The sequence below is a fragment of the Notothenia coriiceps genome, unplaced genomic scaffold, assembly GCF_000735185.1.
Source record: "Notothenia coriiceps isolate Sejong01 unplaced genomic scaffold, NC01 NC01_scaffold00011598, whole genome shotgun sequence".
Classification (NCBI taxonomy): domain Eukaryota; kingdom Metazoa; phylum Chordata; class Actinopteri; order Perciformes; family Nototheniidae; genus Notothenia; species Notothenia coriiceps.
Window position 1 is genome coordinate 71,576 of NW_011344299.1, and position 13,921 is coordinate 85,496.

Consider the following 13,921-nt stretch of genomic DNA (forward strand, 5'->3'; position numbering starts at 1 on the left):
GTTTTAAGCGTTTCCGGCTTATACGGGTCAATAACAAAAACAATTCTAAAGCGATTTCAATGTTAGTAATTGAAAAGTTTAGGTTTCATAATTTTAAGCTTGTCAAATAAAGTAGATATATTTCAAAGCCACTGTCTTTTTAGTGCGAAATTGTTGTTGCTGTTGAACTGCAGCAGAAGAAAATNAGCACAGTACATGTTCTGTAGCTACTATTGCACTAAATGGTAACACTTGAATACGTTATGCAAATATGCAACTTGTTTGTTGAAATGTTAATAAATGGGAGCTTCCTCAAACAGCCATCTCTTTCCCGACAATCCCCTCTGTGCACGAACCCTTACATATGGTAATTAAACATTAAAACACCTGCGGCTTATAGTCCAGTGCGGCTTATATATGTACACATCATTCAATTTAGCTGCTGCGGCTTATATTCAGGTGCGCCTTATAGTCCGAAAATTACGGTAGATATATTTCAAAGCCACTGTCTTTTTAGTGCGAAATTGTTGTTGCTGTTGAGCTGCAGCAGAAGAAAATTAACAAGAAGGAATTGTATTCAAAAATGTCTAAAGAGTATGTTTTTGCAAAGAAATAGTGCCTTTCATTTATCTCCCAGCACTTTTAAGCACACTTGAAGGGATGGTTTAATGGCCAGTATGAACAGCATGCGTTATAGGAGCTAAATATTGTAAAGTCAGTGTACTAGTTGTGTAGACAGTGTACCTTGATATGTTACCTAAAAGCATGTTTTTTTTATTTACAATCTTTCATTTCTCCATCCAGGCTTTGCAGAAAGCCAGCCAGGTGATCGCAGAGATCAGAGAAACCCACATGTGGTGAGGGCGGCCGCTCTTCATCCCTCCCAGACCCTCCTCCTCCTCCTCCTCCTCCTCCTCGCTCTCCTTGCTCCTCAGAGACGGAACAACATGATAATGCACTGGTGTGGATATGTGTATATGGAAACATAGTTTTAACGTATAGTAAAGACTTGGATTTAATAAAGGGCAGAACATATCAGCTCCTCAATGTCAGCAACACACATGCTTCTGTCTTAGATTATTATATTTTCTTATGTAACTGAACCAATAAATAAATAAATAGATCATGTAAAGCATCACCACTATGTGGAGCCCTGCTGAAGAATGTCTGCTCTTATTGTAGATCTGAATTAAAGCTGGAACTGATAAACCCATGCTGCGACATCTAGACGCTGTCTTTATCATGTCCATTCTCCATTTATTTATTGACAAAATAATGTCTACTTCTGATTGCTCAAAAGAAATGCACTTAATTTAGATTTAAAATAGTTTTAATTTAATGTAGACATTCAACTATTCAACATGATCCATTTTGTCCCTTTGTTTACATGTTTCAACACGCTCTCGTACACATTGTTAGCGGTTTAGCTACTTTAAAAAGTGTTTCTAAACAATTCTTGCTGCTGAAGTATTTGTATAAATGTGTTATGGTACCGTATGCTGGACTTATTCACACAAACAATCTGCATACTTTGCAGGGAGGCAGCAGAGGGGATGTAATGATTTATTTATTGTTTTATGATAATTGACATGTAACCCAACACAACAGAACAATGAATACACAAATAATGGACACATCGGCCAATCACTGGTGTCTGCATCCTCCTCCTCCTCCGGCGGCTCCTTTACCTCAACCGGCCGCCGCCCAGCTTGCCCTTTCCACGACCTTTGACACTGAAAGGATGCAGGGAGAGATTAAAGCCAAATACCAAGCACTGCTATCAGTGTGATGCCACAAGTGAAGGTGATTAATATACAAAGCAGTGAACGGTGTGTTTTTGATGAGACAGTATTGATGGTTAATACAGACCTTTATATATATGAGGCTTAAAGTGTTTGTTATGCGAGTGAGATTGCAAATAAAAGTACAGTTTATTTCCTTTGCAATTTTTGGAAGAGTCCCGTTCATGATCAGATATTTCTCAAAGTATGCAGTCGTGAAAAAGATATGTTGTGATGAAAGTTAAGAATATAAAAATGAGATTACCATGCAGATCCTGCCAGGTGCAACATAAAACATGATGAGCAAAATTAGCGAGTATGTTCATTATGTAATGCAGCATGGTGGTGAGGGTTGTGTATATTTTATATTGAGATTTATACATGATTGTACTCTGTGACCTCTGTTCCTTCCATGCAATAACAATAGGGTGAATGTAAAGTGTAAGGTAGTACACATTAGCACAATGGAAAGAAAGAGATGGGGGTTTGTGTACTTACCTCTGGTGAGCCTGGACGCGACCGAGAAGCTGGTTGATCTGAAAGAACACATAAATCATAAGCTTTATTTAAAAACACATACAGTATGTATGTAGGTCCAGCACAGGTTGTCAACATGGAGAGGAAAGCCCTCTGTTGACCCAGCATGGGCAGCTTTACATCTATCGTTTCATAGCCACTTAATTGTGTTACCTCTAGCACCTGAAAGCATGGACTGTTTCTCCTGATCATATTCTCCAAACTCCAGACTTTGCTGATTATTTGTCAAATATGGCGTTAAACGATGGTTGTGTTCAGATCAGGTTCAGATGTGTTCCGTGTCTGTTTGCCTCTTTTCTTTCTCATAGAGCAGGGCTATTCAATTGGCGGCCCGGCGGGATATTTACTGGCCCTTTGAGAATAATGTTAAAAAGTCATCTACTTTTTTTTTTGAAGATCTTTTTTTTTTAAAGATTTATTTTAGGCCAGAGTCCCTTTATTCCGGAGAGGGTGTGACATTGCCTTACAACTTCGGCGGGCTCGGGTTTCGAACCCACCTACTAGACAACTCCTGTCATTTATTGCATCTCTGCGTGAATGATCATTTCACCTAAATGAATTCAAATGAAATGATGTTGATGGTTAAGTTAGCTTCACATGTAGGCCTACTGAGTTCTGAACTTGCCATTTAGATCTATAAAGGCCTTGGGGCTATGTTGTTTGATTGAATTAAACACAATATATGCACTCCACTATACTGTTGTAGTATTTACTGTATCTGACGCTCTTAATAGGATTGCTCATATTTCAAGCCATCCCTTTCCCGGCCCCTTGCTTTGGATCATTTTCATCAACCGGCCCCCATTCCAAACTAATTGAATAGCCCTGTCATAGAGGCCCTCATTGCCAAATCCATAAGTTATTTTGTTTGTCCCCTGGATTACTTACGTCGTACTTCTGTCTTTTGAGTTTTTCACTGAGATCAAACTTCTCAGCCTCCAGTCCCATCAGCCACTGCCACATCTCGCTGGCCTTCTCCCTAAACACAAACGGCCATTTTGAGCATATTTAAAATCCCTTGAGTAAAGTAAGTTAAAACACTGCACAGTTTGGACTTACTTGAGTTTGTCCTCATTCAGATGATCAACAACTAGAGGCTTCTTGCGGTCAGCCAGGATCTTCTTCTTCTTCTCCCTCTCAGTTTGTTTCTTGCCTCCTTTTCTTGCCTCACCCTGTGTTCGTCATAAAGCAGAAATACACATAAGTCTGAAAGTAACAAAAAGGAATATTGTTTTTTAAATTCATATTTTCTAAATCAGGGATCGATTTAAAAAAAAAGAAGTACAATTACTACTCCACTATTACCTATATCCTTTTCCATTACGATAAAGTGCTGCTTGCAAACAGAAACTGAAATGCAAACTGGAACTTTTTGAAATTGTGTTGCGCAAATACATCTGCAAAGTACTGTATGTACTGCCTTAATCTGTCAACTCAATGTAGTAAAAAGCATGTCTGAGTGAAGTAGAAGTTAAAAATATCATCAACTGGAAATACTGTAAGTAAAACCTCAGAATTGAAAGAACTTGAATAATGTAGCGTTGCAATAACATATCCCTCTACTGTTAGCCTAAAAGCTGCAATATCAAAGTATTACTTCTCAAGTTTTACTTATACTATTTTAAAATTCTCAGAAAGAAAGAAGCATACATTGATGCAGCCATGGGAGGTTGATTCATTTGAGTTTCTTCCCCTTTTATAAGCATACATAATCATCAGTGGCTGAGTTGTTTTTAGACTATTTAAATGGGTTGAGACCTCCTTCTAACAAATAAGATACTAATACATATTTTGTTAGCTCAGGTACTTCTATCCGTGTAGTTTTTCAGTCAAACAAAGTAGGTTTTTTGGGATACTTTTGCATCCCTGTTCATCATGTTTCCCATTTGAACACTAGGCAAAAGGAAGTTGAATGACCTTCTGTCCAGCGCTGTACTGGTGAGTCATGTTTGAGAGGGCCTTCTTCTTATTGGCATCTGCATCATGCTTCTTGCGATGCTCCTCCTCCTCCCTCCTCTCTTTTTCCTCCTGTATGCAGCACAGTGAGAAAGAAGGAGAAAATACTGTCACATTTTTGATGTCCTAAAGTGTGAGGATATGAAGTAATGTTCACTGAGATCATACCGCAAGTCTGGCCTGCCTCTCCTTCTCCCTCTCTGCTCTGACTCTCTGCTGCTCTGCTCTCTCAGTACGACGTTTATCCTGTGAAATGAAAATATACGCCGTCATGGTGCGTTGAACAAACAGAATACAATATCTCCTCTTTGATTAAGACACTCACGATTCTGGTAACGAGGGCGATGAGATCCTCCTCCTCTTTCTTCCTCTGGACGAAGTGAGCCTCGATCAGAGACTGCAGCTCAGACAGATCCTTCTCCTGACGCTTCCTGTGGATGTCCTGCCATCACAAAACAAGTGTAATCCAAATAAATCAGTCGATCTGATCCAAATGGATGTTTTCAAAAATGAGGCATTAAATGAGATCCACTTACATCAAAATCCACCTTGTCACCATCAGGGATCTTTGGGGCAGCAATGTTTTGCATGAACCTGTGAAAGGGAAAAGTTTATAATTGTATAATCTATTGTATAATATAAGTGTTAAGTATTGGGATTATATCCACAGACAAGCCAGACACTTACTTGGGTTTTGGCTTTGACCCATCTGAAACAAGAAAAGACAATTATAGACATTATGAATAAATTGTTAAGTGAACAGGGAGTTCATATTCAATAGGTCTTTAACAAACTGTTGCAAGAAAAAAGTAAAAAATAAATTTGCGCACCTGTTGCCTCCTCTTGTGCTAATGATAAGGAACATAAGTAATAATTAGTCAAACGTTTGGAAATCAAATGAGAACTTGAAAACACGGGCAGATTCAACGTTCTTACCTTCTTCCTCCCTGCAGAAGAATTGACAAAAAGAATAAGAAAAGGATTAATAAGCAAACTGGAAAACACCAAACTAAACTAAATATGATGAAAGTACAAAAATGAGTACATACTGAACCTCTTCATCCATGACTTCTTCTGTGTCAGACATTTTGGTGTGGATGATCTCTGCAAAATGGATCCCTATTAGCCTATTTTAAGACTGGCAAATATTACAGATCATTAAACAACATAGCAGAGCATGAGATGGCAACGCAGCTCACAATGAGTGGCATCTATGACCCAAATATCTGTGGTCACTGAGGCAGAAGTGGAATAAGTATTCTTGTCTGCGACAGAAGCGATGTCACAATAAAATAAGCTGTTACTATTAAACGTCTTGCATTCAAAACAATATACTTACAGTAAGTATCAGCAGCTAAATGTACTCAATAATCAAAAATGTTGCAAGCTGTAAAATGCTGCTTTAGTTTACTTTTTTAGAAACTCATGTTTTGCATGTAAACTCGTTAAGTTAAAGGTGAGGTCCATCATTTATATTCAATATAGAAATGTCCCTCTGATTGTAGTTATTAGACATATAAAGTAACCCATAATTGAACAATATCTGACTTTTATTCAATTTAATGTCCTTTTTTTCTTCCTCCTTAAGTTATTTATATTCAAATATGTAATCTATTTGGAGTCAGAGCAGTTTTCAACTTTACAGATATAGTATAATTAAAGTATTATTTATAGATATGAAGAAGCAAAAAATACCTAAATCCAGCAAAGCACAACCCCAAATCTACTTTAGGACAGTGTTCAGTTAAACTGTCTTAGTTACTTTCCATCCAAGGTTATTACAAATATTTACGTAGTGTGGTTTAAGGTAGTTACAAATACCAATATATGCATCAACAGAAGACATTAATGAGAAGAAATAAATGTCACCATATGAGTGAGTGGTTATGAATGAAGTTCAACCACATTGATGACATTAAATGTAAGTACATTTGGCTTCAAGATCTTAGCTGACACAATAACTTAAGAATAACAGTTTACACACATTTCAAGATGTATGACTAAACAAGGTTTTGATTTAAGTAGCGGCACTGAAATAAGAGTCCTTACCTGTGACCCAGACAGAGAAAGCTCAGAGTTGACAGACTTCGGCTCCTTGAGCTTCACCAACAGGTTGAGCATCAAGGATACATAGTCCAGCCTCCTTACTCATGTGACTGCAGCACCCTATGGTGGGTGGGTCTATTGTTAGAAAACCGGACATCGTAATAGGACTGTGTCTCAAACACACACACACACACACACACACACACACACACACACACACACACACACACACACACACACACACACACACACACACACACACACACACACACACACACACACACACACACACATTCTGCAGGTACATTCCCGAAAAATTTCACTTATCCATTCAAGCTTTCACCAGCCTTACATATTTCAGCACTCCATCATTTCACAAGTTGTTAGAGGCGACATGAAACAACATTCCTCGGATCAGTAGCTAAGAACAAAGCAACAGAACTATAAAAAGCTTTTTTATTGATCTTTTTTTTTATTGCTGAAGCAAGAACAAACATTTATTCCAAACATTAGAATGAAGCAATCCACCTCTGACAAATGATTTTGATAGGATTGTGCTGTTGACTGACAGGAACACCAGGGTACAATTTAAAGGCATTACAGGCATTGTTAAAGCAGAGTGTATATTGCCATTGTCTTACAAACCTTTATCACTGTTGCAAATCAATGCTAATAAACTGTTAGTGGCATGTAGGAAAAGCAAAGCTGCAGAATTGCATTTGGTTACTGAATAGTTGTTACGGTGCAGATCCTCTTACACACGTATTCATAGACTTTGTTCGTGCTCATGTTACACATTACTGTGATTTTTATACAAACACAAGTCATAAAAAAGTAAACAAACCCAAGTGTGGTTGACAGAAACATTAAACTGCTTGCACTGTGTAGCAATATAATCTTCTGGGCTGAGGTGGGAGACTTATTGGTACCATCTAATAATAATAAGGCACTCTTTAAAATAAGGGTCAACACACTGTGTTACTAATGGTTCTTATTTATCAGTATGTCATCAAGTCTGAAGTTATAAATATAAAACAATAATCAATTAAGCTTTTGAATGTTAACATGTTGTTGTTAAATGAACTTTGGTCCAGAAGTAAACAGTAGTAGCCTACGGCAACGTTTTATTGAGAATAGGTATTTGGTCATAAACTCAAGTTTTGTAAAAAGTTAGCTGGTGATAGCAGTAAATGCAAGGTTGGGGAAGACAATACAAGCTATTCTTAGGGAAACATTCAATCCATGTAATAGTTTTCAAGGCCATGCATCCATAGGGCCAACACATTAGTTAATCATCAGAGCTTGGCAACCCAAAAACCTGTTCTGTTATCATTAATGATATTATCAGCAGTACTGACAATAATGAATGATGTCTTTAGCTACTACTTATAAACCCTAGATAAGAGTTGCCTCATTAGCATGCGTTACAGATGCAGTACAAATGACTCTCTTAAATACAGGCTAATCATCAAACATCCATATCAGTGGAAGGATACTCAAACCCAAGCGGTGAGATGAACATTCAACAGCCTTGGTTATCACATGGAGTCAAAATAGTGAGAATAAAACACAATTGCTTATTATTTAGTTTGAGCTATATTGGCAATACATGACAATAAGATCAGCTGGCTTGAAAGCAATTTAAAAATCCAGACAGCCATCTGAAGTACAACATGAACATTGATTAAAAGAATGGATACTACAAAATCCATTTACTAGAAGCGTTTAACATGTGGTTCTTTGTCCTGAAAACCCTTACTAATTATAACCTCTTGGAATTTCTGAGTTCAAATCAAGTGAAGTCTGATAACATTTGTAAAAAATGTTTGAGGAAACGTCTCTGGAGTCTTTGATGCAGGAATCACTCATCCTGGTCCCTTGTCTTTGCCTCATTTTGGTGTGAACTTCATGTGGAAAGCAGGATTGTTGAAGGTAAATGGATTCACATACAGTTGCATAGCCTTGTGTTTGGTCGGATGAGACTTGATATAAATGGTTAGGGTCTTACACCTGCTGAAAGAGAGGAATAGACAGACATTAAAGATCTGTAAGTAAATGCATACGTCAGTGTTTCATTTAAAACTAAATCGCTCCTCACATGTTATGAGGTGTTGAATAGGCTTAGTTAGGGCTGTTAATAAATGCTCTTACATCCATTCTTCTCCATGCACATGCTGTATGTGCATGTGCTTGCACATCAGAGTCTTACTCAGACACTTGTCCGTGTGATTGAAAGCTATAACTTTGTCATTTGCCCTTTACTTCATTCCTCAACGGTCTATTTCTGATGAAGAAGTGGAGAGGCTACAAACAAGGATCGCTATTTAAGGTTGGAGCTGACACTCGACAAACACTTTTCCATTCCTATTGTTCACACTCAGGCTAAAGCTTTGAGTGCTTAAAGTCAAAAGAAGTGAGACTTTTGAGCACGACGAACAAAGACAGCTTAACTCTACTAACACCAGGAGATGTTTAATGCTCTTTTGATGCACATGTTATGTCTTTATCACCAGCACTGAGTGAATAAGCCAGGTGATGGAGCCCGATTTGCTGCTTAAACGGTTAGTAATCCTCCCGAGCAGTCGGTTGTAATGTGAAAATCAAGCAGCTGCACTCTGGTATGTCTAACAACTCGCAAACAACGCAGCGTTGGACAGCCCAGGTGGCAGCGGCTGAACAGTGAACGGCAAAGACACGACAGCAATCCTAGGAGTCTGGAAGGTTCTTTAAACTGGGAAACAAGGTCAGGGTGAAGGTTTTTTTTTTAAATATAGACCTCAGTGCCACAGAGCTGAGCCTATGCCCAAAAATCCCCCGCAGTACATTTGATTTACAGTGAGCAGCTACTCTGGCGCAAAGGCAGGAGGTTGGTGGCTTGTGGTGGTTATGAGCCCACAGAGGGACATCAATCCGTCACGGCCCGACCCCCTCCCATTTCATCTCAACTCTGCTTCCTCCAGCACTGATCAAAATAAACCCTGGTTTAACAGGAAGTATGTGCACATTAACAGCTTGTGATGGAAGAAGTTGTCAGGTTCTTCATTAAGTAAAAATATAAATAACCAAATATGAACAAACTAGTGAAATACCTCCAAAATTGTACATAAGCTTATTTGCTTTCTTGTCCGAATAAGATAAAGAGACACCATCTGGGTGTGGTATTGATCTTCTCATTTAAATTTGGACAGAAAGTCAACAAGTGTTTCTTAAAAGATCAAACTATTCCTTTAATGTGTCATAGTTAATGTATGTGTTATGCAGTAGAATGGTTTCTTTCAGTGTTATATCATTATACTGTATAGTATGTGTACACCATTTATTTTACAAATACAGAAACTTACCATTGGTGACAAACTTATTCTTGACTCCAGCTGCCAGCTGTAAACACAAAGGGGAAAAGGTCAACAACTTCTGTTAGAGCCAGTATTTTTGATTTTATAAGAAAGGCCACCTAATTGTACCTTGGGATTGCTGTTAGCAATGAAAGGTGCTTTATAAATCGAATTTATTATTATTATTATTATTGTGATGTATGTAGTCAACGCACTATAAAAGGACTACAATTCCCACGGCGCCTGCACTAAAGCCACAGTGATGGGCAACCTGTTTGAGAGACGCCGTCGAGGAACAGTTTTAACCGTACACGTACTACACGTACACATACAAATCGTACAAGTACCCTTTAAGTCAGTGGTTCTCAACTGCTCAGGCCTCGGGACCCACTTTTTACTTGGTCAATACATCGCGACCCAACATTTTGAAGCACTCAAATCTATTCAACAAAAAATCGTGCCGTAATATATACGCTTTTCAGCATACAATATTAANCACAACATCACCCCCTCCCACGTGTGATAACGTTGTCCTACTCCAAACTCGGGCCGCTTCGGTCTTCACACTGTCGGTGTGTGTGTTGCGTCTGTCCCCTTTCCCTTTTGTTTGTGTTACCTCCGCCGACCTTCCATGCGGTGTGTCGAACAGCTGGTTGTACATCAAATTTTATGTTAATTTTTGTCGATTAATTTTACCTTTTCGTTAATAGGACCCTTTTCTTTCGCCGGGATGATCCAGTTGGTCCCACGATATAATCTGTTGGTTAATACTCCACCTATGAGTGGCATCGGTCCGTCAACCAAAATTTTCGGATGCTACGAGAAGTGTCCTTCTGCTGCGTGGTCTACTGAAGTTTTCGAGACCTGGAGGATTCTAGTAGGGTAAAGTTCATCTGTCTTTATCTCCTACAATTTTCATTTTGAGTATGGAATGGTATTCACTGTTTCAAGGGTGTTAGCGGACTGCTGTAACATCCAATCTACTGAATACTAAACTACGCACTATTTCCTGCCCACTGTAAATGACCTCCTCTGGCTCAACGTCCGTGAACAATCCCTCCGATGTACAAAAGATTAATCTCTCTGTTACCTTCTACTTAAATTCTACTTAGTAATACTTTTGTATCGACTGCAATCTTCTGATTAGATTACAGAACTGACGTCTCACTTTTATTAATGTACTCCAGACTATACCTACGATTCCCCGTGGTCCGATGCAGCGCAGTAGACAGGTTAGCTGTCTCGACGTGTCACTACGAACTCAGTCCACGCCGGCAAACTCCCTCGGTCTGCTCCACTCCCGACCTTCAAACTGCATCGACCCAATTTTACTCCTCGCCACGACGCTACTCACGTCAACGCTCTTACAGCTCAACTTCGGTCGTAGGTCACGTCCGTTTTTAATTCAATAATTTGGAGGTGTGGAATGCGTCGCTGCATTCACACCAAAAACTTGCGCTTCCTTGGTGTTGAAGAGAAGGACCCGTCCTTTGTCCCCCACCAAACTTTCTGGGAAAGAGACGTGTTACTTTCCACTTTATAGGACAACCAAGACGTAAACTTCCCTCCAGCACACCACGTATAATCATAAGAGTACCGTCTACAACCCGTGGTAACTGACTTCCTAAAGAGACTTATCGGATGCTGTCAGCTTCTCGGCGGGGAGTCCTTAGGACCAACCGAGGCAAAGGGCAAACGGGAAAAGCACGACTCCTAACTATACGGTCTTACTTTAAAAAAATTGAGGAGATGGACTACGAGGGTCTCGACTGTCTTCAGCATTTATAAATGCCATATCAGCGGAGGCTCCACAACCTGTCAGCGCCAGATCGTTGTTTAACCCACAGTGGTAAAACTCTCAGCCGTCTTAGCCTTAGCATTATTAGCTATTTTCCTCAACACAGTATATTCTTCTTACGTGTTCTTCTTGTGCTCCAGGATCACTCTCCGACCGCCGTGCTGTCATCACCAGCCACCACCAGTCGCCATTTCCAGCCAGATTACTCTCCATGCTCCTCCACCTCAAAATAAACCTTTTTCCAACACTCTGCTTTGTCCTGCGTTTGGGTCCTCTCGGATAACGTAACATTTACATGCATAAAAACCTTCATAACACACAAGGGGACGGGTAATAACCGGAAAAGCATGACATGAGACCTTTAAGTAGAAGTAAACAAGTCATGGTGAAAGATGAGAGGCATCTTAGCGTGGTACACACTCAAATACATCAGCAACAATGGGATGTGATGCCATGATATTTTTTTACAGGTATTCGTGATCCTGAGAGGATGCACCCGAATAACTGTATGTTATGTATGTCATTTTCAATTAATAAATACTGGCAAAACAAATAAAATCTCCATCAACGTCAACTGTACTTAATGCTGATTAACAAATGTCAGCATGACAACACACTAAACTCAGATAGTAAATAATGATATACACCTACTAAACAAGTATACCCTGTAAGTATAACCTTTATATTCAAGTCAGAAAAAGCTTTTATAAGAGTTTCAAATGACACACAATGAACAAACAGAGCAAAACATATAGAAAATACTTCAACTTTTATGGAACAATATGAACCATTTACTTTATTTCCAAAAATCCAATCCTTTGGCTGCACATGCCTGACTTGTGGTCACCACCAACTGTAAACTGTATAATGAATAAAAAAGCATGGTAGGATGATTTTACAATTTTAGGGCTGTGGCTTTTTGTTAGTCTGTTGCCATTAGCAACCTATTTTTGATTCCGAGCGGAAGACCAAAAGACAATAATGCTTTCAGGGCCGGAAACCAGAGAAAATCATCCTACCTGCTGTGCAAATAATTATCTGATGGCCACTACTATCATCATAGAAAACACACAAAGAGGATTATCACAAACACACACACACACACACACACACACACACACACACACACACACACACACACACACACACACACAAATTACCACTAGCAATGCCTCCAATGCCCTGCGACTCTAAGTAAAGAGATACAAGGGCAATTACTAAATTTCTTGTTCAATGTCAAATCTGACCCATAAAAATTGAAACCAAGCCTGCGTTAAGGCACCAAAAACGACATGGAACAGAAAAGTGAGCTGTTTTCTCGCCCGTCGGTCAGACATACTACACAGTCTGCACTGAAACAGACTGATCCATATAAGCGCACATTAGATATGTGGGGCTGCATGGCTGTGTTGGTGAAACAGGACCGCAGGGAGCAGGGAATGATCAGTCTGGGATTTAAGAGTATGGTTCACTTGGGAAGGACAGAGAAGAGGCAAAGATACACCCTCATATGGGCAGCATCTCAAAGACCTCTCTGCATACAGCCTGCGTGTGGCAGAGGGAGAATCGTTGTGTGACTGTGAATGAATGACAGCGACAAAAAGAGAAAAGGTTGTGATGAAAGAGAAAGAGAGAGTGGTCCAGGGAGCAATGAGCAAACAGACATTCACTGTGCAGGAACTTCATAGAACTCACAGAGTGTATAGGGCAGTAGATGGACCATTACTACACCATTAAGGATCAAAGAAGCAATAACCTAGCAAACAATCCCCACATCTGAAATATGGGCCTGTGTGTGTGTCTGCGCAGTCACCCACATGTGTAAAAGGGGTTATGTTCCAATTTCCATTTCCCTTATCTTCAATCCAAGAGTGGTCTTAACAGCTCTCAATCACATTGTTTGAAAAGAGACTTGCACTTCAGCTCTTTCAGACATGTAGGAAATACAATGTCTCTTTACTGTGGGCTTATGTAAACACCATCTATTGTATACCTAATGATAACAGGTAACACTTTCATCCGACATTTGTACTACCCAGTTTTATTATCATTATGATTATTTGTCATCAAGACGTCTTTAAATTAAATCTGTAGTAGATGCTGTTAGCAAGCTAACTTGGTTAGCTGTGCAGCTAGCTGTATAATTGACAAAAACGCCCTGTGGTTCCGACACCCAAACTCAGGAAAAAACTCTCAGAATTCTTCAATACATCCATCCATCCATCCATCTTCTCCCGCTTATCCGTGGTCGGGTCGCGGAGGTAGCAGTTCCAGCAGAGAGCCCCAAACTTTCTTTTCCCTGGCCACATCAATGATGTGGCCAGGGAAAAGAAAGTTTGGGGCTCTCTGCTGGAACTGCTACCTCCGCGACCCGACCACGGATAAGCGGGAGAAGATGGATGGATGGATGGNCAGAACACAGTGAAAAACTAACAATGGTATAAAATATTATTAATATGTCGGGTAGTAATAGATTTATTTATTTTCTTCTC

The 13,921-nt window shown here is 39.5% G+C and overlaps 2 protein-coding genes and 1 long non-coding RNA gene across 3 annotated transcripts in view; 1 reads left to right on the forward strand and 2 right to left on the reverse strand.

Annotated features, from left to right (window-relative positions):
- The window catches only part of dnm1l (dynamin 1-like), a 12,604-nt gene extending 11,484 nt beyond the window's left edge, over positions 1 to 1,120 (forward strand). The window contains exon 18 of the mRNA XM_010772695.1: positions 784 to 1,120. Coding sequence (XP_010770997.1) covers positions 784 to 840 — 57 coding nt within the window. The 3' untranslated portion in view covers positions 841 to 1,120. The remainder of the gene's footprint in view (positions 1 to 783) is intronic.
- Positions 1,121 to 1,528: 408 nt separating this feature from the next.
- On the reverse strand, positions 1,529 to 6,411 carry tnnt2d (troponin T2d, cardiac). Its single transcript, XM_010772681.1, has 13 exons — positions 6,303 to 6,411; positions 5,303 to 5,357; positions 5,190 to 5,200; positions 5,084 to 5,101; positions 4,941 to 4,962; positions 4,790 to 4,847; positions 4,579 to 4,695; positions 4,422 to 4,499; positions 4,215 to 4,325; positions 3,357 to 3,469; positions 3,186 to 3,276; positions 2,259 to 2,296; positions 1,529 to 1,712 (listed from the first exon to the last, which is right to left on the reverse strand). The coding sequence occupies exons 2-13, from the start codon at positions 5,338 to 5,340 to the stop codon at positions 1,664 to 1,666; spliced, it is 744 nt and encodes a 247-aa protein (XP_010770983.1). The 5' UTR covers positions 5,341 to 5,357; positions 6,303 to 6,411; the 3' UTR covers positions 1,529 to 1,663.
- Positions 6,412 to 6,754: 343 nt separating this feature from the next.
- The window catches only part of LOC104946797 (uncharacterized), an 8,323-nt gene continuing 1,156 nt past the window's right edge, over positions 6,755 to 13,921 (reverse strand). Inside the window, exons 2-3 of the long non-coding RNA XR_798497.1 lie at positions 9,641 to 9,677; positions 6,755 to 8,312 (exon numbers count right to left, since the gene is read on the reverse strand). This is a non-coding gene — a long non-coding RNA (uncharacterized lncRNA). The remainder of the gene's footprint in view (positions 8,313 to 9,640; positions 9,678 to 13,921) is intronic.